This window comes from Neolamprologus multifasciatus, chromosome 17, assembly GCF_963576455.1.
Source record: "Neolamprologus multifasciatus chromosome 17, fNeoMul1.2, whole genome shotgun sequence".
Lineage (NCBI taxonomy): Eukaryota > Metazoa > Chordata > Actinopteri > Cichliformes > Cichlidae > Neolamprologus > Neolamprologus multifasciatus.
In genome coordinates, this window is record NC_140455.1 from 34281473 (window position 1) to 34304638 (window position 23166).

General features: G+C 41.8%; 1 protein-coding gene across 9 annotated transcripts in view; it reads right to left on the reverse strand.

Moving 5' to 3' along the window:
* gramd4a (GRAM domain containing 4a) overlaps positions 1-23166 on the reverse strand; it is a 68820-nt gene that overhangs the window by 19017 nt on the left and 26637 nt on the right. For 8 of the 9 annotated variants that reach the window (XM_085137741.1, XM_085137742.1, XM_085137739.1 and 5 more), the window contains 3 exons: positions 22873-22993; positions 3045-3165; positions 1599-1660 (listed from right to left, as the gene is read on the reverse strand). In XM_085137741.1, coding sequence (XP_084993867.1) covers positions 1599-1660; positions 3045-3165; positions 22873-22993 — 304 coding nt within the window. Of the gene's footprint in view, positions 1-1598; positions 1661-3044; positions 3166-8780; positions 15447-22872; positions 22994-23166 lie in introns of those variants that run through there. The other variant, XM_085137744.1, reaches the window with a different exon arrangement.

Genomic DNA, 23166 nt, shown 5'->3' on the forward strand with positions numbered 1-23166 from the left:
AGGACACGGAGTATATTCTCGAGCATCTCACACTTCTGATAATCAGCTGTCTGCTTGATGTTTATTCAGCTGTGTAAAAACTATAACTTTAATCTCAGCCAAACCGATTCACTCAGGAACAAATAAAATACTGAAAAAAGCCAAACAATAACATTTTTAAGTTATCTAAGTGACTTATATATGTTTAACCTGAGTAGCGAAAGACGGTGGTGGGTTTGAAAATGATTTGCCGGGAGTCCGGTGTTCTCACGGCTCTAGTGAGCCTGTAACCCCACCTAGCTAACGAGCTAGTGGGTAACAGACGTCTCCGAAAACGTCGGAGCGCTTTTGAAAATATGTGGTGTCTTGATAAAGTGAGCAGATATTTGAGGTTTACACAGCTACATTCTCGCCTGAAAATATGTTAAACGTTTATTTTGTGACCCAGAAAGAATAATAAGAGTAATATTAAAACTAACTAGCTGCCGCCATTGTTGGAAACTGAGCAGGGCTGCGCTATGAATTCTGGGACACAGTTTCTTCTTCTTCGGGGTTTAACGGCAGCTGGCATCCTTGTACATGCAGTGCTGCCATCTTCTGTTTCAGTCCGTTATTACACTCTTAAATCCTACTACTTATTCCTGCGTCTTTTGTGATCTCACAAAGCTTCAAACGACGCGTCGACTATTAAATTAGTCGTCGACTATTTTGATAGTCGACGTAATCGTGACTAGTCGACTAATCGTGGCAGCCCTAATATGTAGATGTTGATGTCAAACTACAGCAAGGAAGATTCAATTTAACACAAATCTAATTTATTTAAAGCTGAAAAACGAGCTAAAAATCTCTGTGAACAGAGCTCGTCTGCCGTCACAACTCCAGGCTGAACCGCAGTAAACTGTGGATGAAGGAGATGTGCTGCAGACCTCACAGGCTGCCACTAACTGACCGCCTCACTTTACCAAACCTGGATCTGCATAAGCCGGCCTAACATATTCTTATGTCTGCCCTAGATGAAGTGATCTACAATCATAACCCATTTTCCAAAATTAGCCTCACTCTCTCACCCTCCCTTTCACTAATATCTCACAAACACTCACTGAAAAGTCAACCTATGAGAGTAACTGTTCAGCCTGAAACCAAAAGAAAGCACATATCAGAATCTGACCGTTATTGCACTAATGAGCTTGTCTCATTTGTCCTTCGCGCAAATATTTTGAAAACTGACTCATTCTTAACAGCGACGATCTGGACTAATGATAGGAACCAGCCTCGATGCATTAATGTGGTTTGTTGCTTACTTGCTCTTGACAGCACTCAGCGCACACAGGAAACCCCTCTGTTTGCGTGCACGTGTCTGTGTGTTTGTCACGCACACTACATACTGCCTCGTGTCCTAGAGTAACCCACAAACCCTTCCGACCCACTCTGTTCCCATCGAGCGCTCCGTTGCACGCATCCTACACTCTCACCTCCCCTGCACACGTGCACACACACACGCGCAAACTCTCCTCTTGATTTACTCCCACACTCAGAAGACGTCAAGGACTCATTTCCTCTCCCTTAGACTCCAACTCGCCCACCTTCACCCCCCATTTCTCGTCCACTTGGAGTCTTACCTGTTCTGTTGTTTGAGGGCGACTGCTGTTTTCTGGGAGGTTGTGGTGGAGAGTCCTCTAGCCTGAAGGGAAGGGACAGACACACACATAGTCACGAAAAAACTAAGGGAAAGATCTGTCATGTGTCAGTCTCACTTCTGTATTGTCAGAACTGCAATCTCACACTTTAAGAAGTACATGAGCCAGCATGTTGAAAGCTGCTGCACTGAATGGATCGCCACAAAAGGCAAAGAGACATACACAGAGCCAGACTAGAAGGTTACTGTTAAAATCTCACACAATGAGTTTGACAAAAGGATCAGTGCCAACAAAAATGGAAAAGGGTGATAAGGTACAGCAAACATCCTCCTTTAACTTCAGACACATTAATTCAGCTATCCATATCCTGCAAAAACTGAAGGCATCTGCATCAGTCGGACTTAAATAAATCTCAATGACAAATCTGAAATCACTCATCGGTCCTTTAGGGAGGGCCTACCCACAAATCACCCATTCTGCACAGCTACAAACACACATTCAATAAGTGCATCCCTACAGCCATTCTTATTCCATAAAACCTCCTGAACAGGCACTGCAGTGGTAGTTACAAATGGATGAAACAACATTTAGAGCAAACTGGCACTGGCAAACTTGTTGCTCTTTTATCTATAAGGCTTTAATTGCAGTCGTATTTCTTTGTAATGGACAGGAAGTTCTAGCGTAACTGAATTGATCTTCTCCCTAAAGAGAAGGCGTCTCCAGAATGTGTTAATGCTTTGTTTTACTGTTTGTTCCAATCATATACCAGTGAAGAAGAAATGTTTGCTGTCTGTTATGCTCATTCTGGATATTGCTGACAAAGTATTAACTGTGGAAAACTTGCAGGTCACAGTACATCAACTTCACCTCTTACAAATTCCTAAACTGCTTTCGATAGTCTTGAGGCCACGTTTCAGCGCTGGCAATCACTTGAAGACTACCAGCAGAATTTCCCATGGGCATTCAAGCTAACATTTCCACACACACAGTACATGAGAGAGAGACATGCACACCCGCAAGTGTAAAGGGTATCCCAGTAGATGCCAAGAGGCGTGGGTTTTTCCTGTCACCAGGATAGCATCTGTGTCACAGCGAGGAGATTCAGACAAGCGCGTGACTGCTTTCGTTTTTTTCCCTCCCTCTCCCTTTTTCCATCTCCCTAATAACACACAAACACACACACCCTTGTGGAATTTCCTGCCTACCAAGCTGTTGATGCTTCTATTTATAACAGAAATCTTGGGCAGCAGCGGCACTGACACCCTCGTCATCCAACTTGCCCCGTAGTAAACTCTGCTGAGCTGAACTGTTACAAAGTGCAGCGTCACCCTTTCCTTTCATTTCATAAGTATTACTTCCCTTTTCATACATTTCTCCTCTTATTTCCCGTCATGTGCTTCACTCTGCAGTCCCGTCTTCTCGTCTCACCTGGTTTTGAGCAAATCGCTCATCTTCTGCTCCAGGTCTATCCTTTTGCTTCGCTCCCTCTCGAGCTCCTGCCGCAGGGAGTCCACGCTGGTCTCATCCCGCAGCTTCCTCAGTTCCTCCTCTGGAGAAAACAAAACAACACAAACACTGGAGGTCAGCAAATTTAATTCAATCTAATTCAAGTCAATTTTACTTATATCACACCTAGGGCTGGGCAATATGATCCAAAATTCATATCTCGATATTTTTTAGCTGGGTGGCGATATAAGATATATATCTCGATATTTCTTTAAAGCCATAAGTTAAGAACAAAAAGAGAGTTCTTAGTCACACTGTGTCCCAGATGTCACACAGGCATTTTTATTTACATACAGCATAGATTTACATGAAGAAATTACTCAAAAATAAATTATCAGCATTTATTAAATAATCATGCTCCATAAATAAAAGAAAACAATGTTGTTTTTGTGCATAACAAAAAGCTCATAATTGTGCTGTCAAAATGTAAACTAACAGACGCTGAGCATAATAACAAAGATTTCCCAGCTGCTCTGTTCCCAACTTCTACTGCGTGACTGACAGCCTTGAGTTTGAAATCCTCTTTGTAACCACGTCTCTTAACAGGTGCCATTTATGGTCCTTATACACACACAATACGGTAATATTACGTTGAAGCACAGTACGTATCACTCCGCGAAGCTCCAGACTACGGTAGCCGTGATGCTCCGATAATCCATCAAGCGCTGCAGCTCCGTAGCTTACCAAAGTCGTACTAAAACATTTTTTGACAGATTGCTGAGCGCCGTGTACCACCTAAAATCGGTTCGCGGTCAGTAAGCACAACCAGAATTCATACATAAGGTGCGCTGTCAACTTTTGAGAAAATGAAAGGATTTTAGGCCGTGTCGTTAGCGTGGTTAGCTCGTTAGCGCGGTTAGCTCGCTAACACGTTGACGCCGTCCAGCCCCACAACTCACTAACGGAGATTTGCCGTGTCCATCTTGTGGCTGCCTGCAGGTGAAGGGAGGAGGGGGAGTTGTGTTCAGTGAAGGAGAGGCGAGGCCGAGTAACGTTGCGTAGAGACAAAAGTGGACGAAAGAGAGGCAAACTTGTGGCTCCACAAGTATAGTTATAACGTAACATACACTATATCAATATAAAGGATATTGTCACATCTTATATCTCATATGAAAATATATCGATTTTTTTTTTTTAAAACTCGATATATCGCCCAGCCCTAATCACACCTTTATATTGTAAGGTAAAGACTCTACTGTAAAAGAGAAAAGACCCTCTATGAACAAACTTGGTGAAAGTGGAGATCAAGAACTCCCTTTAAACAGGAAGAAACCTCCAGCAGAACCAGGGTTAGGGAGGAGTTGCCATCTAGTTGGGGGTGCGGGGAGGAAGACAGGACAAAAGACACAATGTGGAACTTATTATGTTATCTTTAATGGCTCATCCTGATCCCCGACCCTGGTACTGCCAGAGGTTTCTTCCTGTTAAAAGGCACCTTTTCCTTCCCACTGTCGCCAAGTTTGTCGCCAGAGGGTCATCTGATATATTGTATGTGCTTTACTTTAAAATATAACAGATGCTATATCAGTAACATTTAATTTTTCTTAAATGATGAGATTCATACTCTCACATGCTCAGGGTCACAAAAAGGCACATAAGAAGCAAGATTTGAATTTATGTGCAATGCCATTTTCAGTAAAAGAATTCAATTCAATAAAAAAATAAATAAATTGCTGTGCTTAAAGATACTTTTCCCTGAAAAAACTGCGTCTGCTGAGTCGTGAATTTCTCATTTTATCCCTCCTGTTTATAGCCTATAATCTTCACCTCACTTCCTCCTTGTCAATCATGTGATGGCTTCAATTGGTTTCAGGTAACGGGACTTTCAAAGCCTGGGGTGCAAAATCAGCACTGTCTCACACTCTATTGCCCCTGAATAAAGGAGCACATGAATATTGGAGAAGAGAAGACCAGAAATGTGTGCACGTGCACCCGTCAATCAGTACCCACTTACCCATTAGATGCTCGAATATCAAAAGGACAGATCGAGTCCACCTTAAAGAGAAATATTTCTGATTATCAGCAAAGGCTCTTCGAGGACAATCATGCCCTGCTGTAGCACCACTTCCATTGTAAACACCCTCAAAAGCACACAAATTGGTGTCTCAGTTAAAAACGAGAAACATCACCTGAAACGGGTGCAACATGTTCTTGAAGTAGCAAAGTGCTGAAAGTAAAGAAAGCAATAAAAGCAGCGCAACTCCCCAATCACCCACTTTTCTCAGAACATCGCACACCAGAGGAGAGGATTCAGATTACAAGACTGTAGCTGCCACTTTCTTGTTCTCATCACCCAGCCTCATAGCTCACTCTAGTCCTTTATTACATCCCATTAACACTAATAAAACATTCATTGGCAGAACCTCCTGCAGCTACAGCGCTGGCTTCAACCTGGGGTGCTGCCTCTGAGAGGACATACATCCAGTGTAATGCGTCTGCCTCAGATTCTTCTTCTGCATTTCTAGTTTACTCAGAGCAGTTTGGGAAAATTTGGCTCTCTTTGAAGTCTTCCTTTTGAAAATCCTCTGCAGTGGTGCATTAAAGAAGAAAAACAAACCATCATTTTATCTCTTACTTCACAAAATGCAAAATGACTCCTTTCATACATCCAACAGTGGCTGTGTCTCTCCTCCCATCGGCACAGCATTCAAATATGTATGAAAACGTGCCTCTGTGTACATAACAGTAAGCAAAACACAGGCCAAAGGTTGCAATGGGCTTAAGCTGCTTAATGGTTGCCCTGTGCCATAACATCTGCAGCCAACTTTAAACCTATTACATTAAAAGACTAGCAGCAGCAGCGGGTATGATACAAGCAGCAGTTTAGCTTTGAGTTTAGTGTAACATAAGCAAAGTCACTCTGTACAGAAAAGGAATTCATAATGACAATACTCTGAAAACAACCTGCATTAACTTTGGTGAGGAGGAGCCACAAGTGGTAAATAAGCTGGAAACATGAGGACTTGAAGCGGCATCTGTGATCACCTGGAGCAGTGTCTGCAACATTAGGCCTGCTTTGGTTTCTACCACAATATCTGCATTATTTCCACAACACTGATGAGCAGTCCGATGAAACTGCTGAAGGACCTTCAAGTCAAGTAACATAATAACTAAACCAACCACAGGATCTCTTTCTTAATAAGATGACTTGGGTGGTTTTCACTGCTTTTTACCACTAATGCCCACTCGTACGCTGCCACTCATTTTCTACTCACCTTGTACACTTTGCAACCCCACCGTACAACCACTCCCTGCACCCCACCCCCAATTTCTTTCTCCCATGCTCCACTCCTTCCCGTGCATGTATTCCCTCGCTGTAGTTTCCTTCCACATTGTCCATGATAGGGCTGGGCGATATGACCCAAAATTCATATCTCGATATTTTTTAGCTGGGTGGCAATATAAGATATATATCTCAATATTTTTTTAAAGCCATAAGTTAAGAACAAAAAGAGTTCTTAGTCACACTGTGTCCCAGATGTCACACAGGCATTTTTATTTACATACAGCATAGATTTACATGAAGAAATTACTCAAAAATAAATTATCAGCATTTATTAAATAATCATGCTCCATAAATAAAAGAAAACAATGTTTTTGTGCATAACAAAAAGCTCATAATTGTGCAGTCAAAATGTAAACTAACACACGCTGAGCATAATAACAAAGATTTCCCAGCTGCTCTGTTCCCAACTTCTACTGCGTGACTAACAGCCTTGAGTTTGAAATCCTCTTTCTGGCCCTTATACACACACAATACGGTAATATTACGTTGAAGCACAGTACGTATCACTCCGCGAGGCTCCAGACTACGGTAGCCGTAATGCTCCGACAATCCATCAAGCGCTGCAGCTCCGTAGCTTACCAAAGTCGTACTAAAACATTTTTTGACAGATTGCTGAGTGCCGTGTACCACCTAAAATAGGTTCGCGGTCAGTAAGCACAACCAGGATTCATACATAAGGCGCGCTGTCAACTTTTGAGAAAATGACAGGATTTTAGGCCGTGCAGCCCCTGTGGGCTGAATGTCGTTAGCTCGCTAGCGCGGTTAGCTCGCTAGCGCGGTTAGCTCGCTAGCGCGGTTAGCTCGCTAGCGCGTTGACGCCGTCCAGCCCCACAACTCGCTAACAGAGATTTGCCGTGTCCGTCTTGTCGCTGCCTGCAGGTGAAGCTATGGGGGAGGAGGGGGAGTTGTGTTCAGTGAAGGAGAGGTGAGGCCGAGTAACGTTGCGCAGAGACAAAAGTGGACGAAAGAGAGGCAAACTTGTGGCTCCACACAAGTATAATTATAACGTAACAGACTATATCGATATAAAGGATATTGTCACATCTTATATCTCGTATGAAAATATATCGATATTTTTTAAAAACTCGATATATCGCCCAGCCCTAGTCCATAACCTTCAAAACACCAGAAATAGAGATGCTGCAGTCCATAACACTGCACTGGAAGTGGGGCCACAAGTGTGTGATACAGCACAGCTTGGCACAGTACGCTATGTGTGTCGGACGAGGAAGGATAGAGTACAATCTGTTTTTTTCTGTTCCACAGAGGCTCTCTATATCAGATAGCATATTAATAATACTGTCAACATGCCTGTTCTGCACCTAAAATTGGATTGCTGACTTCTATATATAAATCTTCATCCTGGGTTGCCACATCACAGGGTCTCTTCAGCCATTACGAAAGCTTGTAACTAGACCATTTATGTGTAACACAGACAGGGGATTAGCTAAATGCCATGCCAAGAGATGTCACTTTTAATCGTGCTGACCTTCTGTTCTTTGCAGACTTTGAATGAAACCATAAAATCTGTAGGGGAAAAAGAAAAGCTACAAAAACATCACTATGAGCTTTACACATGATACATTATTTTATAAGGAAGGTTTGGATGCTGAGGGCAGATTATGGAAATGATGTTGGTTCTGCACTGCTTAACGGTGTTTTATTTGCACCAGGTTAAAAGGAATCGTTATGCACATTTTTAATTGTACTGGAGTAGCCCTGCATGACTCACACTTCAAAGTAATTCTTAACCATTTCATATTGGGCCCTAATGCAGCACTTCAATCCCCTCTTACTTTAAGTCTACTCTCGCTTCAGGCCGCCTTTCTTCCAATTGGCTGCACAAAAGGTGGGCGGGACTTCTGTGCCCTGTATCCAGATTTGTGTTACGCAGACAAATAGCAGTTTCTTTTTTGATAATTTGAGTCAAAAAGCCAAAATCAAACTAAATGTTTGCATTCCTGAATGCTCATGAGGATTTGTGACAATAATAACCACTATACAGAAATTTCCTAAATCAAAGCATACATGCAATTTTTCCTTCTTGTCTCGTCACACCATTATTAGAGGTAGTAGAGCCCAAACCTATACAATGAATTTTTTATGGTCCTGATCCACTACTGAGGTAGAGATGCTATATTTAGCTGGACAGATGAGTCCTGGTTCCCAACTTACTCATCTGGTTAAAACTTCTTTGATAAACTGAGTTAAAATCAAATCATTCACACTTGCACGTAACCTTTAAATACCTCCATGGATTCAGCAATTTAAAAAGTAAAGTTTAGAGCACCTTACAGACCTCAGAACACTTTTAAAACAGGCCGGCTTGTGTTAGTCACGTCCGGCTTATATTCCAAAGATGGCAAACTTACTGAGGTTGAGGTTACTTTTATGGCTTTTGAAATTATCGACAGCTCCACTGTAAAGCAGCTCAAAGCTGTCAAAGGTGCAGTCCTCCATCCTGCACAAGGCCATGCGCCTCTGCAATCGACCGGTCCCTGGGACGCTGCTGCAGGAACGGGACGGCAGAGTGGCCGCTTTGGGTCGGTCTTGTAGTCCAGCCATGGCTGCAGGTTGCTTTAGTCCAGCCCGGAGAGTTTAACCCCCCCACTCTGACCTCAAAACTCCTCCAAGGCCCGTAAAAGTTTAGCTGCAGGTCCCATGTTTACATGTCCCATCCAGAGATCAGGGATTTCTCCAAACTAAGTTATCGCAAGCAGCACAACAGACTGTTGTGACAGGCCTCCACACAGTGTGATGAGCAGCGATCAGAGCTGGTCTGCATGTGTCAGGCTCTGGGTGACAAGAGAAGGGGGGCAGTGGAGGTAAAGAGGCGGAGCTTTGCTCAGCGGCCAGCAGACTAAGAGGGCCTGGAATCTGAGATTTCTCAGCAGACTAGAGCTGTCAGACACAGACGCACACACACACACACACACTGCATGTTCATCTGTCAGCGGCCTTATATGACCCACGTGGCTGAGGATGTGTTGTGTTTGTGTTTTTGGTTCAAGCAGGTGTGCGAAGAAGCATGTGTGGGGACAGAAAAGTCTGCACGCGTACGGTACGCACTGGACATGAACCGCTTTTCATTTACGCAAGTTTTTTAAGTCCTCAAAGGAAAAGTACTGTGTGAGTTTTTCAATCCAGGCCAGAGACAATAGCTCCTTTCACGAAAGGAGTGGGGGCATGGGGTGGGGGAGTTCGGAGAATAAGAGAGACAGAGCGGGAGAGAGGGGGAAAATCAGCTGCTTCGCACTGGCCTCTCACTGTTCCCCATTCACTGCCGTATTTTCCACAACACTCTTTTACTTGAACATAAAGGAAGGTCGATTTTTGTGGCCTCCAGCCGATCTGCAGATGTTAACAGGCTATTCAAGCTTCTGGCTAAGGAAAGAGAAGGGGAAACCACGGCACAGACATCCAAAATGAAACTAGCAACTAACAGGAACACGTGATTTCTCGATTCCCCACTTCTGTATGAGAAAAGATGACAGAGCTGGATGATTCACCTTTGTCTCAAATGAACCCTTCCTGCACATAAAAGGGCTGATCATATATAAATTATAAATACCGATTTACTTTACCATATGATCATATCATTAAGTACAGAGAACATTTCTGTATGAGTAACAGCATTGCATTCCCAAACATGTATATGTATAAAAGACATCCAAATATGAAGCTGTAGTTGGACCGAACTGTTTCCTCCCCCTCTCCTTGGCCGCCTTCCTCTCTAGCCTTGATGTTTGTGGATAACCTAGATTGGACTTGCTTGGTGTCCTCACTTTATCCCCCCTCTACAACACAGATCGACTTCACGGCTAAATCTCAGACTTCACAGCTCTTCCTGCAACATCAAAAACAACCCCGACGTCTTTCTCGCCTCATGCCGTGTTTGTCGACCTCTTGTTTACGTGATGCCGAGCCAAACTCCTTGACAGGCAGCGTGTGTGGGAGTTAAAGTGTGTCTGTGTTCTTTCTAAATGTATGTGTGCTTGCTATTGGCCATTTGTGTGAGACTCATATTTACAAAGGAAGGGGGGTGGAGAAAAACATGAGTGTGTCATAAATAACCTAGACGAGCAATGTTCAATAATCCGATTTTGTGTCAGCAGGGAGGATGCATTTCTCCTGTTTAGGGAATCTAAACCACATCACAGATTTCATTACATCAGATATCTGGTAAAGATTACAGTTTCCCCTGTAAGAAAAGGAAACCGAGTGTTTTCAGGGCAACTGTAAGGAAAGCAATTCCCACGGGGTCTGAGAAATGCCAAGCGATGAGCTCGGAGGATTGTGCAGAACCCAATTTCCTCTGTTAACAGATGCTGCTAGTCATTTAGCTACTGCACACTTCCATGTCTCACTCAAAAAGCACAGGACTCGGTGGTAACCATGCTGCTTTGACAAAGCAGTGAGTCGGCTCATTTCTACTCTGTGAACTTTTCTACCCACATGGCCAACTGTTGTATTCTCACATGCTTCCCTGCAGCTAATGAAAGATGACTAAACAAACTGATGATGAGGATAACTGTAACACTTGTGAGTCCAGTGAGAAGATCATCTAAAATGTTGTCTATTCCAAACTGTACCGACACCGAGATTATACTTAAAGGTAGGGCTGTGCGATATGACCAAAATCTCATATCCCGATATAAGACATCTATCGTCCCGATAATGATATAAATCACAAAAATGTAACATTTTCTGTAAATTCTGTGAATCTCAGGCAGCTCGACTTGCGTAGAGTGTTTCCAGCTGCGCGTCATGTAGCTGGAGTCCAGTGTTTTAACCGATGTATGAAACGATACATTTTTAGACATAAGTTGTAACACCCGCCGTTTTCTTTGTGAGTATTTATAACACGGCGTGCTGCGGGGAAAAGCCTGTTCTAACGTTTGAGTCTAAGGTTTATTTTTTTAAGCACCTGGCGGCTCTTTTTTACTTCTCATCCATAGATAATCTGCTCTTTCACATGATTCAGTTTATTTTGAAAAGTCTCAACAGGATCTTGAGCTTTATTGTGAAAGGTTTATGTGGAACATAAACAAGCAGACACGCAATGGTGTTACCGTCGTTGTTGCTAACCACAACGCATAAAAACAGGCGCTTGTCCATCCGTAGTGTGGTTATATTAAATATAAGAGAAAGAGAGAACTTTAATTAATATAGCCACTACAGTGACCATCAGAACGATGAAAAAATATTACCGTAGACAGTTTATTTTGCGACACCACGAAACAAACGATAGCGTAAAATGAAACGATAGACGTTTTTATATCATCATCCGATATATATCATTATATCGAACAGCCCTACTTAAAGGCGTCTTCACAAAACTCCCAAATATAGAAACCATCTGCCTCTGCAATGTCCAGACCCCTTCAATGCCACTGACTTAATTTCCTGTAAAGAGCTCACGTATGATGGAACCGACACGTCCCGTGAAAAATGTCTTCATTATCATGCAGCGTGTACTGAAGCTGCCCATTAGATGGAGAATAAATCCTTGTCATGCAGCAGGCTGCTTATTTAGAAAGACAATGAATCATCATCACAGCAAAAGAAATGAGTGATGAGGCAAAGACCTGCAAGATACTCCATCACTTGCATAATTTTCCCAAAGAAGGCTAAACCAAGACTTTTTAATTACTTCCATTTTTCTCTGCATAACAAGTCTCCACAATTACAATACACTCCTCATTACTACATTACTTCCTTACAAGTTTTCCCCTCTAAATAAACACTCTAAAAAGACAGATCGCATATTTCCCACTTTTTTGCCTTTAAATACCCTCTGCAAATGGTTATTATATAGACTAGGATGTGTAAACTTAACTTGCAGTTTATCAGCTGCTTTGTGATTTAAAACTAGAAAAAAGAAGCAGTTTTGCATCAGCCATCAGACAGAACTGTGTTCCCACCAAAAACATTGAAAATATCAGCTGCAATAAACCAATTTAACTACATTTTATTTATATAATCACGACTTAGTAGGTGTATTTTATTACTAACTACTACTATTGCAGTTTACTTGTATTTGCTTAATTGTTTACTAAATGTTTGAGGTGTGAAATAAACCACAATGGAGTTTGAAAAAAAGAAAAATGGGTGTTTGTGCGCTTAGTGTTTGTGCGCTGGGGTTTTGGTGGTGGGGGGCGTGAGGATTTTCTTGTAAAACAAAGGGGGGCCTAGTAAAAAAAGTTTGGGAACCACTGCTTTAATAATAATCTAAAGCGCCTTGAGGTGACTCTTGTTTTGATTTGGTGCTATATAAATAAAATTGAACTGAACTGATATGAAAACGATTGGTTGCGGTTGAGGGGAGACATGACAAAAGACATGCTGCCCAATAAAGTGGTTGTAATTATTCACAGCTTGTCTGAGTTCAAGCTGCTTTTTCTGTGTTTTTCCCTTAAAGAATAGCAAAGTGACTTGAGCCAAGGCCCCTCTGTGAAAAATGGTTGCTGGTCCACTTTCTATGGTCTGCTGCAGACCCTGTGTCTATTCATTTGGATTTATTATAGTTGGAAAATTGCATTCCCATAACAGTTGCATAACCTAAGCTAAACTATAAAGTAAAGTAAAGTAAAAATCTCACTTCAGTTCTCGCTGAAAAACTTGTACTGACCACATCCCCCGAACCACTCGGTCATCCGCTCACACCCATTTAGCCCCCTGCTTTTGTTTTTAGCTCCACAATTCACAGGAAACATTATGGTACAATAATTAATGATTAGATTTTAGTAAAATTGGCAACACATGATCACCTAATGATCACACGTTCACCCGAACTGTGCCAGATCGTATTCATCATTTTCGAGCACCTCGCCATTTTTGCAAGAATCCCTCCTTCTAGATTACTTGTTAGATTTGAGTGAAACAACACTGTCCTGATGTGACTGTTTGCATGTCTGCTTGACTTCCCGATGAATTTTAATTCTCACTGTGGCTCCATGATCTAGTGGTTAAAACAGTCACTTTAGATGCAAGATATCAGCAATTCGAGAGCAGGAGGAGACCCATATCCAGCCTCAGGGGAATCAAAAGCTAGTGCACTCCTAGTGCTGGTCCCAAGCCCCGATAAATAGGAGAGTTACATCAGGAAGGGCATCTGGTTTAAAATTTGTTCCAAATCAAACATGTGGATCCATACACTGTGGTGACGCCGTGGGAAACCACATAGCCATCCAGCCAACTAAGGACAACTTTATTTTCTGCACTTCACACATTACAACATGTGAACTGTAATGTAAAGACCTCCTTTACTGTGTTTTCAGCTCTTTTCCACCTGTGAAAGGTTGAAATTGTTTAAACAATATTTGCTTTGCTGATATACTCCTATTATTTCAGGGGGCCAATATGTGCTTGTATTATATTCATATTTAGCCAATATATAGATCCTTACTTTCTTTAATTTCTAAATGTCTGCTAGTAGCAACACTTCCTGTGACGCAGCTGGGATGTACTTGCTATTCCATGAAACCCTTCCAATAGTTTTACTGCAGAGAAAATTCCAGCATTTATAGTCTGAATTCTCTGAGTCTACTAGTGCTCACTTGTTCAGCTGCCTGTGTGTCTGCCCGCCCAGTTAGAAATAGGGCAGCAGCTAGGACACTGTATCGACCAGCCAGTCACTGCAGAGCTCAAAGCGTGGCCTGTTCCCCTGCGGTGACCTTCAATACGCGACCTCACACAGGATAACTGCACTGTCGCGCTCTCTGTCTTGCACCCACCCCTAATTCTTTACAACTGGTTGGAATTAGCAGTGGTAAAACCAATAGGCCTGTCTATAACGGTGCAATGTGAAAATATAGCTGTACTTTAGCCTACCAGAACAAGGGCCAATGTTTTCAGAAGAGAGATCCACGCATTGGTGTGGGTAATTCATTTGGCTAGCAAATTTCTACTTCTATATATGCGTTTTAATTTGCCATTCTTTTATTAGCTCCGAGTACAAATGATGCCTTTTGTGATGTAAAATCTGGTAGGAAAAAAAATAGAAACATCAACAAGTCAAGAATAAAAAATAGGGAGAAGAGAAAAACAAAAAAGGGGAAATAAGGGCAAAGAGAGGCCGGTATGAGTAAAAAAAGAACACGAATAATAGCGAGACAGAACCAAGAGGAATGAGAGAAAGGAAAGCAGTGAAAGCCTAGGAAATTAAGCCGGCTCATATAACGACATGAGGTGATTTCCACTGGCACTAACCTCTACCATTTATCACTTGTGGGAGGGTCAGTACAGCTCAGTTCTTTTACCCACAGGACAGACTCTAGCTGATATATCCCCTCTGCTTCCACATCTATTCCCATGATAATCACAGAGCTCTCACAGTGTTATCACTCAAACAAACTGTTCTCTTTGTGCTCATCTGTGTGTGCAGCATGTTCAGACACTACACAAAAAACAAAACAAAAAAGAAAAAAAAACACCCCAGCATATATTCCTGCTTTGGTCACTGCTGTACTATTGTGTAATAACTAAAAAAAAATAGTGTGTAGCTTTGGTTTTCCACAAAGCAGATCCTCCATCAATAGATGCGGTGATCTTAAAACATGGTCATAATATAAATTTATACCTTGTGGACAATCTCTAGACTTTTTTTAAACAAATACCACTGTAAGAAAATGTTATTTGATATTCTCTTGCTTATAGCAAAGCATTCCTATGGCCAGTGGTGCTTCCAGAAGTTTTTCATAGGGGTGGCCATATGGGGGCCACTAATATTGGAGTGGCACAACAAACACTGCAAATTTTTGGCGATGGCCATTGCCCCCTCTCAGCCCCCCAATTGGTGACACCCCTGCCTATGGCTTGCTTTAAAACCAGTCTCTTTCACTGATAATTGTGCCTTCACAGACGTCACCAATGCCATGAGCACTGATCCACCACCCATACCATCAACTATGCAGCCTACACCAGCGGTCCCCAACCTTTTTTGCGCCATGGACCGGTTTATGTCCGACAACATTTTTCACAGACTGGCCGTTAAAGGTGACGCAGATAAATACAACAAAATTAAAAAATTTAAAAAAAAGATTAAAAAAAAAAAACAACCCAAAAAAACATTTCACACCCGAGCCTCAACTCTTGTGGCCTGGTACCAAACAACTCACAGACTGGTCCACATCGAAATCTTCTTTTTGTTTTCATATTTTAATTTATATTTAATTGTGTTGTGGTTTTCAGTGTTTTGTGTTGTTTTATGTTAAATTTGTTTAAAACGAAAAAGCTGAAAATTTAAATAGTTAAAAGTTGAAATGTAAATAGCTGTTTTTTGTATTATATGATTTATTTATTACATTTTATGTGGAGTGAATAAATAAAAGTATATTTACGGTGGCCGTAACATGTAAAAACTCCCAAATACATAAAACACAACAGAAGTGCTCCAGGATGCTAGATGCAGTGTTGAGCTTTTGTTACCTAGTGGCTACACAAGCCAGGAAGTACCAAACAATACACATATGCTTTCATGCTTTCAATTGTGTAATTTAAGTGATCTAGGTAGCTCTGTTTTGGAAGTTCAGTTAACGCTAGAAATGTGTGTTTTGGAGTTTGTACATGCTTTGGAGTTTGTACGTGCTTTGTCTCTAGGGGCCACCGTATATATTTATATATAAACATTTATATATAAAGAAAACCACGTTTTGGTTTTTTTACATTAGTAATTCCTTTTGTGCATAATTTTATATTGTTTTTAATAATTAATTAAAGCAACAAAACAACCTGAAGAGCCGGTTGGGAGCCAAAAGAGCCGGCTCTTTTTAGTGATGCGAGCCGAAAGAAACGGATCTCTAAAAAGAGCCGGAAATCCCATCACTATTGTCCATGCCAACATCCATGACAACTTTTCCAGTGATCCTGTGGCCATGCCCAGTTTCTTGTAAAAGGTGCACCAAATTCAGTCATTTTGCTTCAGTCATATCGCTTATCTGGATGCGAGTCACAGACGCAGCATTAAAAAAACAAAAAAAACCCCAAAACACACACAAATAAAAGAACCCACACAGCATCCAATAATCACTTAAACCTAAAGCCTCAGCTACACAGGCCTACAGGTTAGTCGGTGACCTCCTGGCTCATCGCTTGGAAAACAAATATCTGTTTGCCAACCAGGTGGAGAGTGGAGGTTGGAGGTTGGTGGCTGCCAATTGCTTTAGCCACTGGCAAAATACTAAGGTAACCCATAGTTTGTATGGAATACAGCAAAGTAAAACTTTGAAAGCGAACAGTCTTTATTTCAGGTTTGTGTGCCACTCTTCACTTTCACATATAGTTATCAAGTGTTGTCGTCTTCCATACCAACTATATGCACTTGCAAGGAGGCATCTGGTCCAGTACTGACTCTTTGTGACCATTTTCACCTAAAGACAACACCTCTAGCAATCACCCGCAACTGGTCATGGAAACCTCATTTGTCCTTAGCGACTAGTGGTTGCCAACTGGTCTTTAGGCCTTTTGTTGCTGACTTCTACTAAGACAATATTTACCCATATTTTCACTTTTCACTGGTTTCTAATCATACTATGGTATAAACAGGTACAAACTCACAGGGGAGCAGCAGTATCAACATGTTTGTCAGCACTTCTACAAGTAGGATGTGATGCTGGGTCAAAGCAGCAAAAACGCTCTGGTGGACATGCACTCCCATGCAAACACGGTGCTGAGAGCTTCAAAGCACAAGCATTCAGTAACTATAGAAACCTGACTTACCAGCAAACAACAGAAACATTTATTGCTACTGGCTACAAAGCTAATTGGAGGCAGTGAATTATGAGCAGCACTGCTTAACTGATGAAAACATCTATTTAAAAACAACAAAACAGCACTGTCCCATGAAGCTAATCTGATATCTTACTGTTAAGTATGTGTGCATGAATCGGGACTACGTGAGATAGAGGGAATACATTAGGATCTGTCTGAAGACAAAGAGGAGAACTGAAGAAAAGAGTTAATCGAGCAAAAGGCCATGATGACGCTCTGTTACGAGTAAGAGTGTATTTGTGTGTGTGAGTGTGTTCGCGCGCACGCATTATGGTCTTTTTTTTAAATGTGATCTCACGTCCGGAAGCATGATTACAAATTAACCAAGTTAGTGTCCTCAGAATAGCGCGGGCCAATCACAACAAATGCCAAGGGAAAAGGCATGGGCCATTCCATCCACGCACACGGCATCTGAAATGGAAACTCACGCCTCCTGTACAGGAAGGAGACAATCTACTTAAACAGTGTGTTTGTTTTAGTATACAGCGTGGGCTCCTGTTTTATTTTTGGCACGCAAGAGAAATATCACAGAGAGAGAGAGGGGAAAAAAAAAAAAAAAAAAAAAAACCACCCACACTCAGATAGCTCTGAATACTAAAGAGATTCAAGGAGAGCAAATAATTTCTTGGGTTAAATGCTGAGCCAATGTCGGCACAAAAGCAAGACACACTTCAAGGTTTGAAAGGATGTCTGAATCTCTGCTCCTTATTTTTCATTTCCCAATAGTGCATTACTAGTTCCCCAGGGAACTGCAGTTTCCTAAACTTCCAAGGCCAAAATATTTTCTTCTTTCCCTGCAGTCGAAGAAGCTAAACTGAATTTAAGACAGGAAGCTAAAATGAGTCCAAAAGCTAACATGTTATTCACATTTTACATTTTTACATATTGGTCTCATCACAAAAATGTGCTTGCTGTGAGCAAACAGCGACCTTTCAACAATAAAATTGCGATTGACAAACAAGTGACTTTAACCTCCTAGGACCTGGCGTCCACATATGTGGACATCACATTTTGGGTTATTTAGACCAAAATACTCAATTTTGCTCTACAAGGGCCTGATATCCACTTACGAAGACATTATACTGCTACTGTTCTATCAAAATTTTAAACGAATATCTTCATATGTGGCTCTGATTTTTCATAAAAACAAAAATAAGGTAAAAAAAAAAAAAAAATCTGGTAATTCTTTGTTTTTAACATTCATTGAGCCCCAATATGCCCAAATATCAAAGAGAAATTAAAAATGCATGACGTGGAAGAGTTCGGGTCTTAGGAAGTTAAGCAACAATTTTCCACATTTGCGCCACTCTGTTTTACTTATTGTGGGCATTTTCCCACAATGTCACTGAACCTCGCTACATAGTATCCATCAGTGCTCACTAAAGAAATGTGCACATTCCCAGATGCCACTCACCTGGACTTTTAGGCTTTTAGTGGTTGCCAAGAGGTCACAAACTGGTCTCTGGGCCTGTGTGTGACTGGGGCTTTAAGGACTCACAGGGAAAGCGTGTAAAGCAGTGTTACTCCTCACCATCCACTCTGAATATCACTTCAGAGTTCCTGCCAACCTCTATAAACTAATATTTACATATAAATGAATCTATAAATAAGAGATACGACTTAAGCTATCAGAAACCTTCTGGTGTACTTTAGTATACCAATGCAGCATCTATATAGAGTGTAAAAGCAGCAACACATTTGTGTAAAGACGGACTTAAAAACCTTTGGCTATTGTCTGACCGTCAGTAACTTCTTTTATCTGTTTTTTTTTTTTTTTTACCCACAAACAGTGACGAGCACATGACACACTGGCCACCGCCTCAAGGCACTAAGGCAGCAGCCAACAGTCGAGACTGGGTTACAGTTTCTGCAAAGTAATCATTTCCAACTGCTGCTGATAGTATTGCAAAGTCAAGGTTATATCAACCACAGCATCTCAGCCATGCAGTGGCAAAAGGGATGCTGAATGTCAAGTTCCAAACCTCCTCTGGCATTAACATCAGCACATAAACTGCATCAGGAGCTTCATGCACTGGCTGAGCAGCTCCTCTAGATATGCAAGGAGCCCAGTACTTTTTGATACGTATTGCACATCTGACTGGAAATAATGGAATAAGAGGAAGTAGCTGCACTGGACTGGCTGGAGGCACTGTAGGCAACAGGCTGTACAGTGTCTATGTCCAAGTATTTAACTGCACCTGCTGTAAATAGTACTGGTGTCATCAAATATTAAGAATATTCTTAATATAAGCTGAACTTCATGTCAATGACCAAAATGCGGCGCTTCACAGTACATCAGTGTCTTTCTATAGCGCCTATGTTCCAGAAACAACCATTACACAGCACATTAAACTACAGTGTCTCACTACAAGGAGTCTTTTGTCTCACCCTGCTAATCTTATTAGCTTTAACTAATGACAACGTGTATGTCAGCATTTAAATCGGTGTTCATCTGTGCTTAACACGCACTGAGAAAAATCATGAATAACCACTTGTGCAGCAGGCTATATTGTGCAAGCCGTCCCATAAACTCAGCGCTCCATAGTTTATCGTATGACGACATCACAGGGAAGAAGGGGAGAGGGCAAAGGAGTAGTGGAAGTGGAAGCCAAAATAACAAGAGCGCACGGCAGAGAGCAGGACTCCATTACTTGCAAATGGATTGTCATGCTTCAGCGTTCCCAGAAGTACGATTACACCGGCCAAAGATGGAATAAGAGATTGAGAGGCGTGAGAGAAATGAATAACCTGAGAGTAAAAGAGGAACTGAAGACAAACTGAAAGAAACGTGCGTAGTGGTTTGTCAAGTGGCTCCCTGATTAGTGGCTGTTCTGAGCTGTCACAGCTTTGGAATTACATGGGAACATCATAGTGATCTGATAAAAAGAAAGAAAGGGAAAATCAAAAGAATAAGAGGAAGAGAATAAGTTTAAAAAACTTTAAAAAAAAAAAAAGAACTGAGGCTGATCCGGAAATTGGAGAGCAGGGAATGGTGGGCAGATCTGAAAGAGCAGCTTGGCAGGATGAAGAGAAAAAAAAGCAATGAGAGCTTTAGAAGATGTTTTTAAAGATGGGAGAGAGCAAGGAAAGGGAAGTAAGAGATATCCATGAAAAATAGCTCACTAACTCGCATCCTGACAGTATGACAACGGGTCCAGCCCTTTGAGCTTAGGCACTGCATTATGAGAGAAGGCATAGCCTGAGGTATTCTCTTTCATACGCACACACACTTTCCCTTACTTGCTAATAGAAAAGGTAAAGAGGGCGGGCGGAGACCTGACAGTCCATTACAGAGCACTGGCAACAAGGTTATTGTAAAGGTACAGCAACTGCATGCTGCACACCAACCAGGTTAGACAAGCCTGGAACAGAACAGCACCGTCCAGTCCCCTCACCCTGAGTTAACCTGCTTTGCCCCGTTTCCCTGCCTCTTCATAAATCACTAAAGGTTTACAGAAAAATCTGCTACTTTCCCACTACTTTTATCAGTGATGACAACTGCAAAGATACCCTGAATCTACACTGAGCATCGTTTTGTTATTGGATGCTGTGTGGAAGTCATAATGACTTTCATAAGCAAATGGAGTTTGCTTGTTGTCTGCTTGTTCCATCATGTTTCCAGTGTAATTTCAGGGTTGCTAACATACAGCTACCAAAACAAGATGATACTGCCTTTGTTACTGTCAATTCTAGCATAGATTACACAGTCACACTAGTTTGTTCAGTGTTGTGTTCGTATTTGTTTCCCCTTCAACTTGCTTTCGAGAAACTGGAGAAAGGCTTCCTTACAGAGAGCTAAGCTAACCCGATGATGACATGACAGAATGCCTGGATTTGAGTATTTCATCAAATTTGAGTATTTTCTGTCATTGACACTGATGACGATCTACTGTAATACTGTTTAAAAAAAAAAAAAAAACTAACATACAAGCATTACATCGCTTTCAGTGTCTGAGACAACAACTGGGAGATGTCCTCCGGATAAACTATGTGCTTGCAGGATTGGAAAGTACCCTGTTTAGACCTCTTCTCAAACCCCCGAGGGAAATGTTCCAACAAAACTCTGACCTTGCTGGATCTGATCATTTTCAGCCTCCAATGAGGCAGCAGAAAGGACAAAATGAAAACAGACACAGACAAAAAGCCACGTATATCAGTCAATCACACAAAACACTGATCAAGTAATCATCTGGTCTGTTTGGGTATGAGACACTGGGTGTGGCCTCTGTCACCATGGCACCAAATTCTGATACAGCCTCTGGTAAAACCAAGTACTGCTTATCAGATATGAGCTTCTATTTCAGCTTCTAAGTTGAGCAACTCATTAGCATTTCTTGAATCTAACCGACTGGCAGCCCAACATAACGATGTTGTGCACAACAACCGCGAGCAATGAATAAAACTAAGCCGTCTGCAGTCTCAGAAAGTTAAACCGCAAGTTCAGTGAGATCACAAGATGACACAGATTATGTTAGTCACTTCGCAGGAACTTACAACATGTGTGATTCTTCCTAATAAGAAACACGTATCACTTCTAAAATCTCTCCTACAACACAAATAGCACATTTCTGTGTCGAGTTGCATCATAAGACATCACTAAGTGCCAGCACGAGTTCTTAGACTCTTTACACCAAAAACCATCTCTTCAGCATAAGAGGCTGCCTGCTACATTTGCCGTACAAGCAACACCAAAAACAAACAAAAAGGCCATTTAGATAAGAAAATGGATTCATGAGGCGATATCTCTACAACACCAAATCACCAGTGCAACACAATGCAACAGACATTTTCACTCGTTCTCTTACAGCTGCAATCATCTCGCCAAATATGAAGTTTTCTATGAAACAATGGGAATGGGATGGGACAGAGCTGACATTTGGACACAATCGGCTAAATTGTCACTCAAAAAGCTACATCAACTATCGCTGACAACGGGCAAATCGAAGGCGCTGGTGTCTTTAGCCACTTTTTGTTGGTCTGCGTGTGCCGCGTGTCAGCAGCAGTGCACCAGCTGCTCCACACTAGTCTGTGACCTAACCACAGACTGTGGTTTAAATGAGATGACACGAATGAAAAGTTCCTCCTCTCTGTGTCATCGGGACGCTTTTATTTAGTCAGAGTCAACTCGAGTAACATTCTCATCGTTAGATCCACTCCTCACGTGAAAAGGTGCACGCAGAGCAAATAAAAAGGGAGAAGAAACTAGTGTGGCGGTAAACGACAGTAAAGATGCTTAACAAGCACAAATAAGATCAAATAAGACCTGAAGTGAAACGACTGAACTGCTGCATCACTAGTTCTGGGTAATTCAGAAAATCTGAGGCAGGACTCAGATATGCTGCTCCGGTGCTCGACGGTGGGTGTTACGGATGTTTGTGTGGCTATTTTTGCTGGTGCGACTACCATAGCAACGGTAACCAATCGTCACAAAGCAAGGTAGCTGAGCTTCAATTAAAAGTTATCAGCCAAGTTAGCAGCCTGTTAGGAAATGTGTTCATTTAGAACAGGCTGATTAGCCACTTCAGTGATCAACTTTTGATTGGCTGATACCTACACTGGCACCTCAAAAACTGGATTTTTCTCAGCTTCAAGTGCAAGCAGCACAAATAAAGTTTCAGTAAATAAAAGCAGCTTAAACAATCATATTTAGTTGGAAAATAAATGCCCAGAAAAGTGCAGTGTGTGCATACTCACGTAAGAAATGTTTCTCCAATAAGGCAATTTCCAAATGACCCTTGACTTCGTTGAGCCGCTCTGACTCGGACCTCTGGAAGTCCTGTATGGCTGCAGCCATAGTGGGAGACCCCGAACCAGCCTGTGCACACAGACACACACATTCATTCATGCATACATACACAGGCAAACACAAACAAAAACAGAGAAACAACAAAGAAAAACAGATTTGAATTCTTATTTCCGTGCACGCGACACAAAATCCACACGAGAGCACAAGCAGGGAGATCCCATATGATCTAATGCACACAGATT